The sequence below is a fragment of the Aquarana catesbeiana genome, linkage group LG10, assembly GCF_042186555.1.
Source record: "Aquarana catesbeiana isolate 2022-GZ linkage group LG10, ASM4218655v1, whole genome shotgun sequence".
Lineage (NCBI taxonomy): Eukaryota > Metazoa > Chordata > Amphibia > Anura > Ranidae > Aquarana > Aquarana catesbeiana.
Genome location: NC_133333.1, coordinates 262,152,553 through 262,175,878, shown reverse-complemented (window position 1 = coordinate 262,175,878; position 23,326 = coordinate 262,152,553). Strand labels below are relative to the sequence as shown.

Genomic DNA, 23,326 nt, shown 5'->3' with positions numbered 1-23,326 from the left:
CCCCACACCATTACACCCCCCCCACCAGCCTGAACCGGTGATACCCCATCCCCCACACCATTACACCCCCACCACCAGCTTGAACCGGTGATACCCCATCCCCCACACCATTACACCCCCACCACCAGCCTGAACCGGTGATATCCCATCCCCCACACCATTACACCCCCACCACCAGCCTGAACCAGTGATATCCCATCCCCCCACACCATTACACCTCCACCACCAGTCTGAACCGGTGATATCCCATCCCCCACACCATTACACCCCCACCACCAGCCTGAACCAGTGATACCCCATCCCCCACACCATTACACCCCCCACCACCAGCCTGTACCGGTGATATCCCATCCTCCACACCATTACACCCCCACCACCAGCCTGAACCGGTGATACCCCATCCCCCACACCATTACACCACCACCACCAGCCTGAACCGGTGATATCCCATCCACCACACCATTACACCTCACCACCAGCCTGAACCGGTGATATCCCATCCCCCACACCATTACACCCCCACCACCACCAGCCTGAACCGGTGATATCCCATCCCCACACCATTACACCCCCACCACCAGCCTGAACCGGTGATATCCCATCCCCCACACCATTACACCCCACCACCAGCCTGAACCGGTGATACCCCATCCCCCACACCATTACACCCCCACCACCAGCCTGAACCGGTGATATCCCATCCCCCACACCATTACACCCCCACCACCAGCCTGAACCGGTGATATCCCATCCCCCACACCATTACACCCCCCACCACCAGCCTGAACGGTGATATCCCATCCCCCACACCATTACACCCCCACCACCAGCCTGAACCGGTGATATCCCATCCCCCCACACCATTACACCCCCACCACCAGCCTGAACCGGTGATATCCCATCCCCCACACCATTACACCCCCACCACCAGCCTGAACCGGTGATATCCCATCCCCCACACCATTACACCCCCACCACCAGCCTGAACCAGTGATATCCCATCCCCACACCATTACACCCCCACCACCAGCCTGTACCGGTGATATCCCATCCCCCACACCATTACACCCCCACCACCAGCCTGAACCGGTGATATCCCATCCCCCACACCATTACACCCCCACCACCAGCCTGAACCGGTGATATCCCATCCCCCACAACATTACACCCCACCACCAGCCTGAACCGGTGATACCCCATCCCCCACACCATTACACCCCCACCACCAGCTGAACCGGTGATATCCCATCCCCCACACCATTACACCCTCACCACCAGCCTGAACCGGTGATATCCCATCCCCCACACCATTACACCCCCCACCACCAGCCTGAACCAGTGATATCCCATCCCCCACACCATTACACCTCCACCACCAGCCTGAACCGGTGATATCCCATCCCCCACACCATTACACCTCCACCACCAGCCTGAACGGTGATATCCCATCCCCCACACCATTACACCCTCACCACCAGCCTGAACCGGTGATATCCCATCCCCCACACCATTACACCCCCCACCACCAGCCTGAACCAGTGATATCCCATCCCCACACCATTACACCTCCACCACCAGCCTGAACCGGTGATATCCCATCCCCCACACCATTACACCCCCACCACCAGTCTGAACCAGTGATATCCCATCCCCCACACCATTACACCCCCACCACCAGCCTGAACGGTGATATCCCATCCCCCACACCATTACACCCCCACCACCAGCCTGAACCGGTGATACCCCATCCCCCACACCATTACACCCCCACCACCAGCCTGAACCAGTGATATCCCATCCCCCACACCATTACACCCCCACCACCAGCCTGAACCGGTGATATCCCATCCCCCACACCATTACACCCCCACCACCAGCCTGAACCGGTGATACCCCATCCCCCACACCATTACACCCCCACCACCAGCCTGAACCGGTGATATCCCATCCCCCACACCATTACACCCCCACCACCAACCAGAACCGGTGATATCCATCCCCCACACCATTACACCCCCACCACCAGCCTGAACCGGTGATATCCCATCCCCCACACCATTACACCCCCCACCACCAGCCTGAACCGGTGATATCCCATCCCCCACACCATTACACCCCCACCACCAGCCTGAACCGGTGATACCCCATCCCCCACACCATTACACCCCCCACCACCAGCCTGAACCGGTGATATCCCATCCCCCACACCATTACACCCCCACCACCAGCCTGAACCGGTGATATCCCATCCCCCACACCATTACACCCCACCACCAGCCTGAACAGGTGATATCCCATCCCCCACACCATTACACCCCACCACCAGCCTGAACCGGTGATATCCCATCCCCCACACCATTACACCCCCACCACAGCCTGAACAGGTGATATCCCATCCCCACACCATTACACCTCCACCACCAGCCTGAACCAGTGATACCCCATCCCCCCACACCATTACACCCTCACCACCAGCCTGAACCGGTGATATCCCATCCCCCACACCATTACACCCCCACCACCAGCCTGTACCGGTGATATCCCATCCCCCACACCATTACACCCCCACCACCAGCCTGAACCGGTGATATCCCATCCCCCACACCATTACACCTCCACCACCAGCCTGAACCGGTGATATCCCATCCCCCACACCATTATCACCCTGTACTGTGAGGTGAGGTCAGTACTGTGAGGTGAGGTCAGTACTGTGAGGTCAGTACTGTGAGGTCAGTACTGTGAGGTCAGTACTGTGAGGTGAGGTCAGTACTGTGAGGTGAGGTCAGTACCGTGAGGTGAGGTCAGTACCGTGAGGTGAGGTCAGTACCGTGAGGTGAGGTCAGTACAATGAAGTCAGTACAATGAAGTCAGTACAATGAAGTCAGTACAATGAAGTCAGTAGCGTGAGGTTAGTACCTTGAGGTGAGGTTAGTACTGTGAGAGTCAGTACCGGGAGGTCAGTACCGGGAGGTCAGTACCGTGAGGTGAGGTCAGTACCGGGAGGTGAGGTCAGTACCATGAGGTGAGATCAGTACCATGAGGTCAGTACCGGGAGGTCAGTACCGTGAGGTGAGGTCAGTACCCGTGAGGTCAGTACCGGGAGGTGAGGTCAGTACCGGAGGTCAGTACCGTGAGGTCAGTACCGGAGGTCAGTACCGGGAGGTCAGTACCGGGAGGTCAGTACCGGGAGGTCAGTACCGGGAGGTCAGTACCGGGAGGTCAGTACCGTGAGGTCAGTACCGTGAGGTCAGTACCGTGAGGTCAGTACCGTGAGGTCAGTACCCTGAGGTGAGGTCAGTACTGTGAGGTCAGTACTGTGAGGTGAGGTCAGTACTGTGAGGTCAGTACTGTGAGGTCAGTACTGTGAGGTCAGTACTGTGAGGTCAGTACTGTGAGGTGAGGTCAGTACTGTGAGGTCAGTACTGTGAGGTCAGTACCGGGAGGTCAGTACTGTGAGGTGAGGTCAGTACTGTGAGGTCAGTACCGTGAGGTGAGGTCAGTACCGTGAGGTGAGGTCAGTACTGTGAGGTCAGTACTGTGAGGTGAGGTCAGTACTGTGAGGTCAGTACTGTGAGGTCAGTACTGTGAGGTGAGGTCAGTACTGTGAGGTCAGTACTGTGAGGTCAGTACTGTGAGGTCAGTACTGTGAGGTCAGTACTGTGAGGTGAGGTCAGTACTGTGAGGTCAGTACTGTGAGGTCAGTACTGTGAGGTGAGGTCAGTACTGTGAGGTGAGGTCAGTACCGTGAGGTGAGGTCAGTACAATGAAGTCAGTACAATGAAGTCAGTACAATGAAGTCAGTACAATGAAGTCAGTAGCGTGAGGTTAGTACCTTGAGGTGAGGTTAGTACTGTGAGGTCAGTACCGGGAGGTCAGTACCGGGAGGTCAGTACCGGGAGGTCAGTACCGGGAGGTCAGTACCGGGAGGTCAGTACCGGGAGGTCAGTACCGGGAGGTCAGTAACGGGAGGTCAGTAACGGGAGGTGAGGTCAGTACCATGAGGTGAGATCAGTACCATGAGGTCAGTACCGGGAGGTCAGTACCGTGAGGTGAGGTCAGTACTGTGAGGTCAGTACCGGGAGGTGAGGTCAGTACCGGGAGGTCAGTACCGTGAGGTGAGGTCAGTACTGTGAGGTCAGTACCGGGAGGTGAGGTCAGTACCGGGAGGTCAGTACCGTGAGGTCAGTACCGTGAGGTCAGTACCGTGAGGTCAGTACCGTGAGGTCAGTACCGTGAGGTCAGTACCGTGAGGTCAGTACCGGGAGGTCAGTACCGTGAGGTGAGGTCAGTACTGTGAGGTCAGTACCGGGAGGTGAGGTCAGTACCGGGAGGTCAGTACCGTGAGGTCAGTACCGTGAGGTCAGTACCGTGAGGTCAGTACCGGGAGGTCAGTACCGGGAGGTCAGTACCGGGAGGTCAGTACCGGGAGGTCAGTACCGGGAGGTCAGTACCGGGAGGTCAGTACCGGGAGGTCAGTACCGTGAGGTCAGTACCGTGAGGTCAGTACCCTGATGTCAGTACTGTGAGATCGGTACTGAGCTCCTCACTGTTCTCCTTGCTGGAGGCTCTGACATATGGAAGGAAAGCCCTGCCAAGATGGCCGCCCCCATAGGGGAGAGATGGCAGACAGTACCAAGGACGGGTTCTGGATTATTTTCGGGCCTCCATGGTTCCGCTCACATAGCAGAGAATCACAAAGCAGAGAGATCATCACCCGCAGAAGTCATATGTACAGAAAACATATGAGGAGAACACTGCACTCCGCTCTTATGGAATTTCTGGGATCCGGCCTTGAATGGATCACCTTCTGTTTTTTGGTTGGGCGATTGGCCAGAAATTTAGTCCAGAACAGAACATTCTGCGGCCCACAAATTTTTATAAAACATAAATCAATGAATGTCAGAACTGAGCCGTGCGATCCGAGAATTCCATAAGAGGAGGAACACTCCGGAACCTTCCACCTACAAGCTGTACCTTCCATGACACCGGATCCTTGTAGGAAGATCCGTGTAAAATTATATCCTTCGGGGCAAATAGAAACAAAGATTCATTTTATTGAACATCGATCAGCTACACGCCATTGATAATCAATATGTATGACAGGAAGCAGACAAACCCCATGGGGAGCACAGAGGACCCCCCCCATAGTACACGGAGCCGGTCCAGGGGGGTGTATGGCCGCTTTGTACATATATACTGTATAGAAATGTGTATATGAAGAATGATGGAACTCTACCTTGTCCTTTAGGCAGAACGTCCCGTGAGATCCAGAAAACAAGAATCGGTTCTTGACTTTCAGTTTTCCGAGGTTGGCAACAATCAGGTTATTGGATTGGGAGCTTTCCGGGATGAGAAGCACCGGGGCTCCGGCCTCAATGTCCAGCCGGATCCGGGATCCTCGCTGTGCATGGTCTGTGACCTAAACAAAGCAGATCAAACAATATGGAAGAAGAATAGGACTACTACTCCCACTAGGCTCAGAACCCCATCATTCCTCAGCCTCCCTCCACCTACCGTTTGCCCCTGAATAGCTGCCCTTTGCCGGCCCAGGATATCCTGTAATTGGGTGAAGTGCTGGATGAAGGCCACCACCTCGCACTGGAAGCGCTGGGTGTGGACATACTGGACCGAGGCCATCCGCAGCTTTACACACATGTCATATTCTCTCTTCAACTGGGGGTCCGGGGGGCCGTACCTGGAGGGTGGAGACAGCAAAATCATCAGACTCACAGTGTACGGGGGAGGGGGGCAGATTTTTATAGGTATTTGTCATCCATGTGAATAATCATATCAATGTGCGTCTTACACCCCCTCTCCCCCTCCACTTCTTGTACCCCCACTGCCCTAATTATACTCTCATCACCAGAGATTTCCCCCCCCCCCCGCCTATCAATGCACAGCAATAGTAAGAAAACAAGAAAAACAGACCTGAACCATTGGTAACAGCGTGCACCCCAAAGGCAGACCTGAACCCCAACGCAGACCTGAACCCCAAAGGCAGACCTGAACCCCAAAGGAAGACCTGAGCCCAACCGCAGACCTGAACCCCAAAGGCAGACCTGAACCCCAACGCAGACCTGAACCCCAAAGGCAGACCTGAACCCCAAAGGAAGACCTGAGCCCAACCGCAGACCTGAACCCCAAAGGCAGACCTGAACCCCAACGCAGACCTGAACCCCAAAGGAAGACCTGAACCCCAAAGGAAGACCTGAGCCCAACCGCAGACCTGAACCCCAAAGGCAGACCCAACGCAGACCTGAACCCCAAACGCAGACCCAACGCAGACCTGAACCCCAACCTGAACCCAACGCAGACCTGAACCCCAACCTGAACCCAACGCAGACCTGAACCCCAACCTGAACCCCAATCTGAACCCAACACAGATCTGAACCCCAACCGCAGACCTGAACCCATACGCATGCGTCTATTGGTTTGGCTGTAGTTGGGGTCCTTCATCACCTACTGTATGTGTGTACTGGGGTTCTATATAACCCTGACATACTAGACACAGAATACCAGGGTGTGCGTAAAATGAGCATTTTGTCCGGCATTACACCAACATATACAGCGGGGAAAACAACATGTCACCATTTATCTAGTGCTTTGTACACTGGAGGGCAGTCATCCCCAAACTGGACCCACAAAGTTGGGAACATGAAATTGTCCAAAATGTCTTGGTATGCTGACGCCTTAAGAGTTCCCTTCACTGGAACTAAGGGGCCAAGCCCAACCCCTGAGGGGCCAAGTCCAACCCCTGAGGGGCCAAGCACAACCCCAAAAAAACTGAGAATGGAGTTCCGCCACATTGCAGCTGCAAAACGGAGGGTGAGGGCCACATAACAAGTCCTGCAGGGCTGTATTCGGCCCATGGGCTTGTCTTTGACATATGTGCCTTGACTGTTCACTGGAGTCAGAGTGAATGGACGGTTGTGTGAATGTCGGCCTCTGGACAGTTCTGGGAAAGAACCGGCATGTGGTCTGAACAAATAGTAAGGTGCAGGGGGGGGGGGGGGGGGGGACATCAGAGCCAGTAACAAAGAAGCTGGTTGGCGTTTGCTCTGCGGGTTTCTATAGAGAATCAGATGCCGTGGCTGCTCTTCATATCAGGATTTACATGAACACAATTTCTCATCTACACTCCAATGTAGACGGGTTCATCATTGCTATCTAAGTCTCTGCTCACACCTCATAATGGTGGCATCTATGTAATCATTCAGGAAGGATGCTGATTGCTGTACCGGAGCTAACAGTAAGATGGAGAACACATAGAGGTAGATCTACTGCTGACTGACATCCTACTACATACAACATACAAGCCCCTCCCCCCCCCCCAGTATCTGTACACGAGTATAAAGAATTGTCTGTGTGCACTTACTTGAAAATGTGGAATATTAGAGCCTCGTCCCCGCTTGTGGTAAAGCGCTCGGTGTACAGCTCACCATGGGTGGTCAGGTCACTCAGAGACAGGCTGCCGATACTCCCCTGTAACACCAGGTCACCCTCTGCAGTACATGAAAAGACACAATCTACATAACGAGGACCAATCACAGCACCGCAACACATGCATCCCTATGGGAAGACGGAGAGGTCGATTGTCTGGTGATCGCTCAGTACATTGATTTCCTGTGGGGCACGATTGGTAAAGACCTTCTACATATACCGGCTTCAGAGTCAATCATATCTATGGACATAACTACAGGACTTCTCAAGTCTTCATAGAGGTCTCACCACCAAGGTGGACAATCTTCATATAGATTTCAAGATGTGTTTTAATGTTTTTTTATACGATGGTAAATAAATCTGGATTTTTAGTGCTTTCATCTTGGGTCCACTTGTGGCCACCAATTTAAAGTCCATATTTATCCTCGGTACTTTTTCTTTGCTTATATTTTGGATGTGGTGCCACATTCTGAGTCTTGTCCCAACCACTTTTCACAAGATTTCCTGAATGACTAGAGATTGTGTGAAGTGACTTCACTTACCAGCCAATCCCGTGTATGAAAACATCCTTTTCCTACCAAGACGTCACAGATTACTTTATTTATAAGCTTAGTGAACACTCACTTTGTGAACAGTCTTCTCCTCCATAAAGTAAAACTATAGGCAAAACCTTTTGTTTCCCATTTTAGATGGAGTAAGGGGGGGTTATAATCCCTCTCAGTTATTTTTTTTGCAATCTGTGATCAATTGGGGAGATTTTCCTTCACTTCCTGTCCCATAGTCAAAACAGGAAGTGAGAGGAAATCCCTCCAAAGTGAGGGGATTCCTGTGCACTCCAGTTTTAGTAACTCTCCTCCATTGTATGATGTCTATAGGTTATGTGTTGGACATCCTAAACTCACCAATATTTTCCACGTGGGTAGTCAGTTTGGATACACTCGCTTTCGCCAATTCACCGGCGGTCTTCTTTAACACCAACGATAAAGAGTGAACCTTTCAATGCAAAAGAGATTGAAGTCACAGAGTGGCCACCGAAATCCACATCAGTGTCTGCTCACCCTACTGAGGGACAGAAGATCTAAACCGACCAACACACACACACATTGGGGTCCACATCAGTGTCTGCTCACCCTACTGAGGGACAGAAGACCTAAACCGACCAACACACACACACACACACACACAGGGGTCCACATCAGTGTCTGCTCACACTACTGAGGGACAGAAGACCTAAACCGACCAACACACACACACACACACACACACACACAGGGGTCCACATCAGTGTCTGCTCACCCTACTGAGGGACAGAAGACCTAAACCGACCAACACACACACACAGGGATCCACATCAGTGTCTGCTCACCCTACTGAGGGACAGAAGACCTAAACCGACCAACACACACACACACACAGGGGTCCACATCATTGTCTGCTCACCCTACTGAGGAACAGAAGACCTAAACCGACCAACACACACACACACACACACACACACACACAGGGGTCCACATCAGTGTCTGCTCACCCTACTGAGAGACAGAAGACCTAAACCGACCAACACACACACACACACACAGGGGTCCACATCAGTGTCTGCTCACCCTACTGAGGAATAGAAGACCTAAACCGACCAACACACACACACACACAGGGGTCCACATCATTGTCTGCTCACCCTACTGAGGAACAGAAGACCTAAACCGACCAACAAACACACACACACACGGGTCCACATCAGTGTCTGCTCACCCTACTGAGGGACAGAAGACCTAAACCGACCAACACACACACACAAAGGGGTCCACATCAGTGTCTGCTCACCCTACTGAGGGACAGAAGACCTAAACCGACCAACACAAACACACACAGGGGTCCACATCAGTGTCTGCTCACCCTACTGAGGGACAGAAGACCTAAACCGACCAACACAAACACACACACACACACACACACACACACACACACACTGGGGTCCACATCAGTGTCTGCTCACCCTACTGAGGGACAGAAGCCCTAAACCGACCAACACACACACACACACACACACACACACACACACACACACACACTGGGGTCCACATCAGTGTCTGCTCACCCTACTGAGAGACAGAAGACCTAAACCGACCAACACACACACACACACACACACACACACACGGGTCCACATCAGTGTCTGCTCACCCTACTGAGGGACAGAAGACCTAAACCGACCAACACAAACACACACACAGGGGTCCACATCAGTGTCTGCTCACCCTACTGAGGGACAGCAGACGTAAACCGACCAACACACACACACACACACACACACACACACAGGGGTCCACATCAGTGTCTGCTCACCCTACTGAGGGACAGAAGACCTAAACCGACCAACACACACACACACACAGGGGTCCACATCATTGTCTGCTCACCCTACTGAGGGACAGAAGACCTAAACCGACCAACACACACAGGGGTCCACATCAGTGTCTGCTCACCCTACTGAGAAACAGAAGACCTAAACCGACCAACACACACACACACACAGGGGTCCACATCAGTGTCTGCTCACCCTACTGAGAAACAGAAGACCTAAACCGACCAACACACACACACACACACAGGGGTCCACATCATTGTCTGCTCACCCTACTGAGGAACAGAAGACCTAAACCGACCAACAAACACACACACAGGGGTCCACATCAGTGTCTGCTCACCCTACTGAGGGACAGAAGACCTAAACCGACCAACACACACACACAGGGGTCCACATCAGTGTCTGCTCACCCTACTGAGGAACAGAAGACCTAAACCGACCAACATACACACACACACACACACACAGGGGTCCACATCAGTGTCTGCTCACCCTACTGAGGGACAGAAGACGTAAACCGACCAACACACACACACAGGGGTCCACATCAGTGTCTGCTCACCCTACTGAGGGACAGAAGACCTAAACCGACCAACACACACACACACAGGGGTCCACATCAGTGTCTGCTCACCCTACTGAGGGAAAGAAGACCTAAACCGACCAACACACACACACAGGGGTCCACATCAGTGTCTGCTCACCCTACTGAGAAACAGAAGACCTAAACCGACCAACACACACACACACACACACAGGGATTCACATCAGTGTCTGCTCACCCTACTGAGGGACAGAAGACCTAAACCGACCAACACACACACACACACACACACACACACAGGGGTCCACATCATTGTCTGCTCACCCTACTGAGGAACAGAAGACCTAAACCGACCAACAAACACACACACAGGGGTCCACATCAGTGTCTGCTCACCCTACTGAGGGACAGAAGACCTAAACCGACCAACACACACACACAGGGGTCCACATCAGTGTCTGCTCACCCTACTGAGGAACAGAAGACCTAAACCGACCAACACACACACACACACACACACAGGGATCCACATCAGTGTCTGCTCACCCTACTGAGGGACAGAAGACCTAAACCGACCAACAAACACACACACAGGGATCCACATCAGTGTCTGCTCACCCTACTGAGGGACAGAAGACCAAAAGCGACCAACACACACACACACACACACACACACACAGGAGTCCACATCAATGTCTGGCCACCCTACTGAAGGACAGAAGACCTAAACCGACCAACACACACACACACAGGGGTCCACATCAGTGTCTGCTCACCCTACTGAGGGACAGAAGACCTAAACCGACCAACACAAACACACACACAGGGGTCCACATCAGTGTCTGCTCACCCTACTGAGGGACAGAAGACCTAAACCGACCAACACACACACGGGTCCACATCAGTGTCTGCTCACCCTACTGAGGGACAGAAGACCTAAACCGACCAACACAAACACACACACAGGGGTCCACATCAGTGTCTGCTCAACCTACTGAGGGACAGAAGACCTAAACCGACCAACACAAACACACACACACGGGTCCACATCAGTGTCTGCTCACCCTACTGAGGGACAGAAGACCTAAACCGACCAACACACACACACACACACATGGGTCCACATCAGTGTCTGCTCAACCTACTGAGGGACAGAAGACCTAAACCGACCAACACAAACACACACACACAGGGGTCCACATCAGTGTCTGCTCACCCTACTGAGGGACAGAAGACGTAAACCGACCAACACACACACACAGGGGTCCACATCAGTGTCTGCTCACCCTACTGAGGGACAGAAGACCTAAACCGACCAACACACACACACACAGGGGTCCACATCAGTGTCTGCTCACCCTACTGAGGGACAGAAGACCTAAACCGACCAACACACACACACACACAGGGGTCCACATCAGTGTCTGCTCACCCTACTGAGGGACAGAAGACCTAAACCGACCAACACACACACACAGGGGTCCACATCAGTGTCTGCTCACCCTACTGAGGGACAGAAGACCTAAACCGACCAACACAAACACACACACACACACACACGGGTCCACATCAGTGTCTGCTCACCCTTCTGAGGGACAGAAGACCTAAACCGACCAACACACACACACACACACACACACACACACAGGGGTCCACATCAGTGTCTGCTCACCCTACTGAGAGACAGAAGACCTAAACCGACCAACACACACACACACACACACACACAGGGATCCACATCAGTGTCTGCTCACCCTACTGAGGGACAGAAGACCTAAACTGACCAACACACACACACACAGGGGTCCACATCATTGTCTGCTCACCCTACTGAAGAACAGAAGACCTAAACCGACCAACAAACACACACACAGGGATCCACATCAGTGTCTGCTCACCCTACTGAGGGACAGAAGACCTAAACCGACCAACACACAAACAAAGGGGTCCACATCAGTGTCTGCTCACCCTACTGAGGGACAGAAGACCTAAACCGACCAACACACACACACACAGGGGTCCACATCAGTGTCTGCTCACCCTACTGAGGGACAGAAGACCTAAACCGACCAACACACACACACACACACAGACAGGGGTCCACATCAGTGTCTGCTCACCCTACTGAGGAACAGAAGACCTAAACCGACCAACATACACACACACACAGGGATCCACATCAGTGTCTGCTCACCCTACTGAGGAACAGAAGACCTAAACTGACCAACAAACACACACACAGGGATCCACATCAGTGTCTGCTCACCCTACTGAGGGACAGAAGACCAAAAGCGACCAACACACACACACACACACACACACACAGGAGTCCACATCAATGTCTGGCCACCCTACTGAAGGACAGAAGACCTAAACCGACCAACACACACACACACACACACACACACACACACACACACACACACACACACACACAGGGGTCCACATCAGTGTCTGCTCACCCTACTGAGGGACAGAAGACCTAAACCGACCAACACAAACACACACACACGGGTCCACATCAGTGTCTGCTCAACCTACTGAGGGACAGAAGACCAAAAGCGACCAACACACACACACACACACAGGAGTCCACATCAAAGTCTGGCCACCCTACTGAAGGACAGAAGACCTAAACCGACCAACACACACACACACACAGGGGTCCACATCAGTGTCTGCTCACCCTACTGAGGGACAGAAGACCTAAACCGACCAACACAAACACACACACAGGGGTCCACATCAGTGTCTGCTCACCCTGAGGGACAGAAGACCTAAACCGACCAACACACACACGGGTCCACATCAGTGTCTGCTCACCCTACTGAGGGACAGAAGAACTAAACCGACCAACACAAACACACACACAGGGGTCCACATCAGTGTCTGCTCACCCTACTGAGGGACAGAAGACCTAAACCGACCAACACACACACACGGGTCCACATCAGTGTCTGCTCACCCTACTGAGGGACAGAAGACCTAAACCGACCAACACAAACACACACACAGGGGTCCACATCAGTGTCTGCTCACCCTACTGAGGGACAGCAGACGTAAACCGACCAACACACACACACACACACACACACACACACACACACACAGGGGTCCACATCAGTGTCTGCTCACCCTACTGAGAGACAGAAGACCTAAACCGACCAACACACACACACACACACACACACACACACAGGGGTCCACATCAGTGTCTGCTCACCCTACTGAGAAACAGAAGACCTAAACCGACCAACACACACACACAGGGGTCCACATCAGTGTCTGCTCACCCTACTGAGGAACAGAAGACCTAAACCGACCAACATACACACACACACACACACAGGGATCCACATCAGTGTCTGCTCACCCTACTGAGGGACAGAAGACCTAAACCGACCAACACACACACACACACAGGGGTCCACATCAGTGTCTGCTCACCCTACTGAGGGACAGAAGACCTAAACCGACCAACACACACACACACACACACACACACACACACACACACACACACACACACACACACACACACAGGGGTCCACATCAGTGTCTGCTCACCCTACTGAGGAACAGAAGACCTAAACCGACCAACAAACACACACACAGGGATCCACATCAGTGTCTGCTCACCCTACTGAGGGACAGAAGACCAAAAGCGACCAACACACACACACACACACACACACACACACAGGAGTCCACATCAATGTCTGGCCACCCTACTGAAGGACAGAAGACCTAAACCGACCAACACACACACACACACACAGGGGTCCACATCAGTGTCTGCTCACCCTACTGAGGGACAGAAGACCTAAACCGACCAACACAAACACACACACAGGGGTCCACATCAGTGTCTGCTCACCCTACTGAGGGACAGAAGACCTAAACCGACCAACACCCACACGGGTCCACATCAGTGTCTGCTCACCCTACTGAGGGACAGAAGACCTAAACCGACCAACACAAACACACACACAGGGGTCCACATCAGTGTCTGCTCACCCTACTGAGGGACAGAAGACCTAAACCGACCAACACACACACACACACACGGGTCCACATCAGTGTCTGCTCACCGTACTGAGGGATAGAAGACCTAAACCGACCAACACAAACACACACACAGGGGTCCACATCAGTGTCTGCTCACCCTACTGAGGGACAGAAGACGTAAACCGACCAACACACACACACAGGGGTCCACATCAGTGTCTGCTCACCCTACTGAGGGACAGAAGACCTAAACCGACCAACACACACACACACACACACAGGGGTCCACATCAGTGTCTGCTCACCCTACTGAGGGAAAGAAGACCTAAACCGACCAACACACACACACAGGGGTCCACATCAGTGTCTGCTCACCCTACTGAGGGACAGAAGACCTAAACCGACCAACACACACACACACACACACGGGTCCACATCAGTGTCTGCTCACCCTACTGAGGGACAGAAGACCTAAACCGACCAACACACACACACACACACACACACACACACACACACACACACACACACAGGGGTCCACATCAGTGTCTGCTCACCCTACTGAGAGACAGAAGACCTAAACCGACCAACACACACACACACACACAGGGGTCCACATCAGTGTCTGCTCACCCTACTGAGAAACAGAAGACCTAAACCGACCAACACACACACACACACACACACAGGGATCCACATCAGTGTCTGCTCACCCTACTGAGGGACAGAAGACCTAAACTGACCAACACACACACACACAGGGGTCCACATCATTGTCTGCTCACCCTACTGAAGAACAGAAGACCTAAACCGACCAACAAACACACACACAGGGATCCACATCAGTGTCTGCTCACCCTACTGAGGGACAGAAGACCTAAACCGACCAACACACAAACAAAGGGGTCCACATCAGTGTCTGCTCACCCTACTGAGGGACAGAAGACCTAAACCGACCAACACACACACACACACAGACAGGGGTCCACATCAGTGTCTGCTCACCCTACTGAGGGACAGAAGACCTAAACCGACCAACACACACACACACACAGACAGGGGTCCACATCAGTGTCTGCTCACCCTACTGAGGAACAGAAGACCTAAACCGACCAACATACACACACACACAGGGATCCACATCAGTGTCTGCTCACCCTACTGAGGAACAGAAGACCTAAACTGACCAACAAACACACACACAGGGATCCACATCAGTGTCTGCTCACCCTACTGAGGGACAGAAGACCAAAAGCGACCAACACACACACACACACACACACACAGGAGTCCACATCAATGTCTGGCCACCCTACTGAAGGACAGAAGACCTAAACCGACCAACACACACACACACACACACAGGGGTCCACATCAGTGTCTGCTCACCCTACTGAGGGACAGAAGACCTAAACCGACCAACACACACACACACACACACACAGGGGTCCACATCAGTGTCTGCTCACCCTACTGAGGGACAGAAGACCTAAACCGACCAACACACACACACACACAGGGGTCCACATCAGTGTCTGCTCACCCTACTGAGGGACAGAAGACCTAAACCGACCAACACACACACACACACACACACACACACACACACACACACACACACACACACACACACACAGGGGTCCACATCAGTGTCTGCTCACCCTACTGAGGGACAGAAGACCTAAACCGACCAACACACACACACACACAGGGGTCCACATCAGTGTCTGCTCACCCTACTGAGGGACAGAAGACCTAAACCGACCAACACACACACACACACACACACACACACACACACACACACAGGGGTCCACATCAGTGTCTGCTCACCCTACTGAGGAACAGAAGACCTAAACCGACCAACATACACACACACACACACACAGGGATCCACATCAGTGTCTGCTCACCCTACTGAGGGACAGAAGACCTAAACCGACCAACACACACACACACACAGGGGTCCACATCAGTGTCTGCTCACCCTACTGAGGGACAGAAGACCTAAACCGACCAACACACACACACACACACACACACACACACACACACACAGGGGTCCACATCAGTGTCTGCTCACCCTACTGAGGAACAGAAGACCTAAACCGACCAACAAACACACACACAGGGATCCACATCAGTGTCTGCTCACCCTACTGAGGGACAGAAGACCAAAAGCGACCAACACACACACACACACACACACACACAGGAGTCCACATCAATGTCTGGCCACCCTACTGAAGGACAGAAGACCTAAACCGACCAACACACACACACACAGGGGTCCACATCAGTGTCTGCTCACCCTACTGAGGGACAGAAGACCTAAACCGACCAACACAAACACACACACAGGGGTCCACATCAGTGTCTGCTCACCCTACTGAGGGACAGAAGACCTAAACCGACCAACACACACACGGGTCCACATCAGTGTCTGCTCACCCTACTGAGGGACAGAAGACCTAAACCGACCAACACAAACACACACACAGGGGTCCACATCAGTGTCTGCTCACCCTACTGAGGGACAGAAGACCTAAACCGACCAACACACACACACGGGTCCACATCAGTGTCTGCTCACCCTACTGAGGGATAGAAGACCTAAACCGACCAACACAAACACACACACAGGGGTCCACATCAGTGTCTGCTCACCCTACTGAGGGACAGAAGACGTAAACCGACCAACACACACACACAGGGGTCCACATCAGTGTCTGCTCACCCTACTGAGGGACAGAAGACCTAAACCGACCAACACACACACACACACAGGGGTCCACATCAGTGTCTGCTCACCCTACTGAGGGAAAGAAGACCTAAACCGACCAACACACACACACAGGGGTCCACATCAGTGTCTGCTCACCCTACTGAGGGACAGAAGACCTAAACCGACCAACACACACACACACACAGACAGGGGTCCACATCAGTGTCTGCTCACCCTACTGAGGAACAGAAGACCTAAACCGACCAACATACACACACACACAGGGATCCACATCAGTGTCTGCTCACCCTACTGAGGAACAGAAGATCTAAACTGACCAACAAACACACACACAGGGATCCACATCAGTGTCTGCTCACCCTACTGAGGGACAGAAGACCAAAAGCGACCAACACACACACACACACACACACACACACACACACACACAGGAGTCCACATCAATGTCTGGCCACCCTACTGAAGGACAGAAGACCTAAACCGACCAACACACACACACACACACACACACACACACACACACACACACACACAGGGGTCCACATCAGTGTCTGCTCACCCTACTGAGGGACAGAAGACCTAAACCGACCAACACACACACACACACACACACACACACACAGGGGTCCACATCAGTGTCTGCTCACCCTACTGAGGGACAGAAGACCTAAACCGACCAACACAAACACACACACAGGGGTCCACATCAGTGTCTGCTCACCCTACTGAGGGACAGAAGACCTAAACCGACCAACACACACACACGGGTCCACATCAGTGTCTGCTCACCCTACTGAGAGACAGAAGACCTAAACCGACCAACACAAACACACACACAGGGGTCCACATCAGTGTCTGCTCACCCTACTGAGGGACAGAAGACGTAAACCGACCAACACACACACACACAGGGGTCCACATCAGTGTCTGCTCACCCTACTGAGGGACAGAAGACCTAAACCGACCAACACACACACAGGGGTCCACATCAGTGTCTGCTCACCCTACTGAGGGACAGAAGACCTAAACCGACCAACACACACACACACAGGGGTCCACATCAGTGTCTGCTCACCCTACTGAGGGACAGAAGACCTAAACCGACCAACACACACACACACAGGGGTACACATCATTGTCTGCTCACCCTACTGAGAGACAGAAGACATAAGCTGACCACTACATACCAGGGTCCACATCAATGTCTGCTCACCCTACTACACTGTACATACAGTAGATCTCACATTCACAAACATATCCCATCTACACATCACATGCTGGGTGTGAGAGGAGAGACAGTTGTGGTCTGCTTTACATCTCAATACTGGAAGATCACCATTGTGGTGGATACATGTTGGGATCTACATTTAGAACATGTGTAGTTATGTGGGTTTGTATATCACAGTTATTTATCTCAGGATCTACATATGGCTTCTGAAAACATAATCCATGAAGTGACTTCAACATTACATTTTATATTGGGGAGGGCTTTTATTAGTGGGAATGGGAAATGATTAGTTGGCCTGCACATGTCAGTACACGGTCTGGTATAGGATACATGTGACATACATGTGGAATGAACAAACTGTATATGTATTTATGAGTTGGGCCCTCCTATTCCTTCTGTGTTGAACTGTATTGTAATCGTACTGTCCTCCCTCTACGTTGTAAAGTGCTGTACAAACTGTTGGCACCATATGAATCCTGTATAATAATAATATGGTATAAGATGCTGGGTGGGTTGGAATGTTACGTTTTTGTTTCCATGGTGTTATAAAATGCGTTTGGGACATAAAGACCTAGACCAGGACACGGCTCTGTGACCTCTGTACATACAATACATTGAATTTCTATGGTGTACGTTGTAGTCTGGTGAAGAGGTGTGTTGTTCCTCTGTGATACTTCAGACTGGAAGGTTAGAGACTATAAAAAGGTGTAATTTTATGTGTCACAGGTAATGGCGTGCTGCAACCCATAGCAGCCAATCACAGAACAGCTCAGCTGACATTAGGGCCCTTCATACCTCTGCAGTGCATTGTGTTTCCGTTCACATGTTAACATGCAGGATATCGCACACCAATACGAATTGAATGAAAGCATTCATTTCTAATGTGCTACCAATGTACAAAAATAAAAAACTTTGGCAGTACATCTTTTTTTCAACTTACTGCCCCACAACCCACAGATCAGAACCTTCTGTACATGGTGGTGCCCTGCAATGCCTTTGTGCTGGGCTGGGTTTGCATTCAATATAAATGGCACCCCAATGCATAGCTGAGCATGTGTAGCGGTAATGTGTGATAGTGCACCACACGGATGTGAAGACAGCCCAAAGGGTCCATCCACCAGGAAGTGACATTTCAGTTATAGGCCAGAGCCACACGGGTGATAGTAGCATGACTGTGAATCAGTGAAGTAGAAAAGAGATGGAAAGCTTGGCTCCCTATGGTGGACTTCCAGTATGTTCCTCTGGGGTTTATTATTACCTTCAGATCCATTTTGGTATTAGTTTGTTCTTGGACAGGAGTGCTGACGCTGGAGCTCATTTCTGATCTCATGGCCTGCCGGCTGTCCAATGTCTCAGGCTTCATGGCATGATTGTCAGCTGTTGACCCGATTCCAAAAAAGTCTAAAATGACGACCCAGGTCTGCAGTGTAATTAGCACATCAAGGCAGTTGAAATCCACATTCACACTGCGATTAATGCGTTTGTACTTTGAGGAAAATTCAGGGTGTTTTTTGTCCACCAAGAGCACATTAATGTGGACCAAGGAGTCATCAAAGTCATCCTTCAGGCAGGATGGCTTGGACCTCTCTGATGTCGGGGAAGGTGGGGGAGTTAATGGGTACTCCGAATCAACATCTTCCCTTGGTTTCTTGCGGGAAGTACTGGTTGGTCTTTGATATAACTGGAAGACGTTTGGTGCTTCTTCCATATGAGAAGGAAGAGACCGTGGCATGTCCGGATATTCCACATGAGACACCAATGGGCACGACTGTGACAAATATTCCTTGTGGGCCAAACTTGATGTTTTTGGAGCTCCCCGTGACACCATCAAATTCTTGTACTTTGAGTCAGGATTCTTTTCCAGTAGGTCTTCCATCAGAAGGGAACGTAAGGCTATCTGTATGGCCAGGGTGTGGGGGTGATCTTTATTAAATTCAATGTCAAAGTCTTGAAATCTCAGACTGACGAGACCTTGAGAACCGAGTGTGAGATCGCCGCTCAGCTGGATCTGGAGCTCAGAGATGCTGAAATTGGCCTGAATCTGAGTAAAGGGTTTGACCTCCTGAGTAGACACGGATTGGCTGGCTACAGAGCGAAGGTAAGGAGCTTTGAACAAATGGGTCTCTTTCTGCTCAATGAAAACCTCAGCAGCTTTAGGAGCTGATTTATCAGGGGTGGCGGGACCTGAGGTGCTGGTGGAGGACGGAGGCATCTTATTCACATCTCCACTGTAGACCAAGTTGTCCAGAGTCTGCAGGACTTGTTCATACACGTGCTTTGCCAGAACCACCTGCAGGGAGCAAAAACAAGAACATCATTTATAATGACTACAACACTTACAGAACATGTAACACGCAACACAAAAGCCTGTCAATAACCATGAATCAGACAGACAGAAATGCAATAAAAAAAAAAAATCACACCTTTTAATATAATGGTAAAAAAATGGTACAGATCAGTAAACGTGGTCAAAACATAAGCCAGGGATCGGTAACAAAAGCGGATAGTCGGACAGGCCAGTAATCAGGAAACCAGAGATCAGCGTAGTCGGAGGCAGAAGAACAGGATCAGGAACCAGAAAGGACATCAGCGGGGCAAAGTCTTTCATAGGAACACAGCAGAGAGTCTCCAGATACGTTGACCAGGTGAAGGCAGGAAAGGAATGAACACGGCAGTTTAAATAGCCAGAAGGGGCTGGCTGTAGGCGTGACCGACGAGGAGATAATGATAACCAGGTGAGCCATTGAGCAGCCTGAGCACAGAGAAGGGAGCTGCTAAGAGCCCAGCCCTGACAAAGCCGTACTGAAAATTCCTGCTGTCCGTGAGATACGGAGATTCAAGAGGACTCTCCCCTCCCCTAAACCAGCACACTCACCTATGTCTAATACTGCTTTCCTGTCTTGTGGACCCTTTTCCAGGCTGTCTCTGTGCAGCCGGTGCCCCTGCTCCCACGGCGCCATTTTGAATGATGTCATCCTACCTGAGACCTCATTGGATCCAGCACTGTGGATGCCTGTAGCTCTTCTCTCCCATCACTTCCAGCTCTCCTTGGTTTTGCTGGGACATCAGGAGCCATTGGCTCCCAGTGCTGTCAATCAAAGCTGGTGACGAGGGAGCAGGGGGCGGGGCCAAGTCCCACTGTCTGTGTCAATATATGCAGCAGTGAGGCTCAAGAGCAAGCACACACGAACTCTGGCTATGTTTTGACTACGTTTGTTCTATTTACATTTATTATTAAACAAGTGTGATTTAACTGTACTTCTGTCTCGGTCTGATTCCATGGTTTCTGACATGAAGAATAAGAAGGTCAGGTCCAATCAGTAACACATGAACCCATCTCCAGAAATTAAGAATATGGAGGTCAGGTCCAATCATGAACCCATCTCCAGAAATTAAGAATTTGAAGGTCAGGTCCAATCATGAACCCATCACCAGCAACAAAGTAAAGGTCAAGTCCAATCATGAACCCATCTCCAGCAATGATGAATATGAAGGTCAGGTCTAATCATGAACCCATCTCCAGAAATGATGAATATGAAGGTCAGGTCCAATCATGAACCCATCTCCAGAAATGATGAATGTGAAGGTCAGGTCCAATCATGAACCCATCTCCAGAAATGATGAATATGAAGGTCAGGTCCATTCATGAACCCATCTTCAGCAATGATGAATGTGAAGGTCAGGTCCAATCATGAACCCATCTCCAGCAAAGAAGAATGTGAAGGTCAGGTCCAGTCATGAACCCATCTCCAGAAATGATGAATGTGAAGGTCAGGTCCAATCATGAACCCATCTCCAGCAATGATGAATGTGAAGGTCAGGTCCAATCATGAACCCATCTCCAGAAATGATGAATATGAAGGTCAGGTCCATTCATGAACCCATCTCCAGCAATGATGAATGTGAAGGTCAGGTCCAATCATGAACCCATCTCCAGAAATGATGAATGTGAAGGTCAGGTCCAATCATGAACCCATCTCCGGAAATGATGAATATGAAGGTCAGGTCCATTCATGAACCCATCTCCAGCAATGATGAATGTGAAGGTCAGGTCCAATCATGAACCCATCTCCAGCAAAGAAGAATGTGAAGGTCAGGTCCAGTCATGAACCCATCTCCAGAAATGATGAATGTGAAGGTCAGGTCCAATCATGAACCCATCTCCAGCAATGATGAATGTGAAGGTCAGGTCCAATCATGAACCCATCTCCAGAAATGATGAATATGAAGGTCAGGTCCATTCATGAACCCATCTCCAGCAATGATGAATGTGAAGGTCAGGTCCAATCATGAACCCATCTCCAGCAAAGAAGAATGTGAAGGTCAGGTCCAGTCATGAACCCATCTCCAGAAATGATGAATGTGAAGGTCAGGTCCAATCATGAACCCATCTCCAGCAATGATGAATGTGAAGGTCGGGTCCAATCATGAACCCATCTCCAGCAATAGTTCCAACTCTTAGCAATCCACTGAGGGACTTCCTCTTACCCACACAACCCCATTAATAACAGACTTACCTGAACATTATTGACCAGATTTCCCTGAATCTTTAAGATGCTTTCCACCTCTAAAGGGTCCTCATTGAATGGAAAGGTCACCTGGCAGTCTCTTTCTATATTAAACTTCTCCATTTTGAACTGTATGGTCGTGTTGTGTAATATATGGAAAGCTGGATAATAAAATAAAATATTTTACAATTGCGGGTCATAAATGGGAAAACCACAAACATATCTAGGAATATGGAACAACCCTCTAAATAGAGCTCCCTTGGGCTCTGCTGGTTATAAATGACAGCTGCTGTGACAGGTTCTCTTTATGTGCAGGAAAAGACACTGACTGGGCGTCTCAGCCTCAACACCATCCATCAATTCTATGTAAACCCAAACCAAGAACTTCTCCTATCTGCTCTCTTTTAGTCTGTTACATATCTCCTTGTGTCTTGTTAGATCTGATCAATAACAGTAGCATATCGATCGTGTCAGAAAATCAGAG

General features: G+C 51.0%; 1 protein-coding gene across 1 annotated transcript in view; it reads right to left on the bottom strand.

Moving 5' to 3' along the window:
* The window catches only part of VPS13D (vacuolar protein sorting 13 homolog D), a gene marked incomplete at its 5' end in the record, with an annotated part of 401,105 nt that overhangs the window by 312,614 nt on the left and 65,165 nt on the right, over positions 1–23,326 (bottom strand). The window contains 6 exon segments of the mRNA XM_073603729.1: positions 5,237–5,419; positions 5,515–5,695; positions 7,376–7,502; positions 8,343–8,433; positions 19,593–20,624; positions 22,852–23,003. Coding sequence (XP_073459830.1) covers positions 5,237–5,419; positions 5,515–5,695; positions 7,376–7,502; positions 8,343–8,433; positions 19,593–20,624; positions 22,852–23,003 — 1,766 coding nt within the window.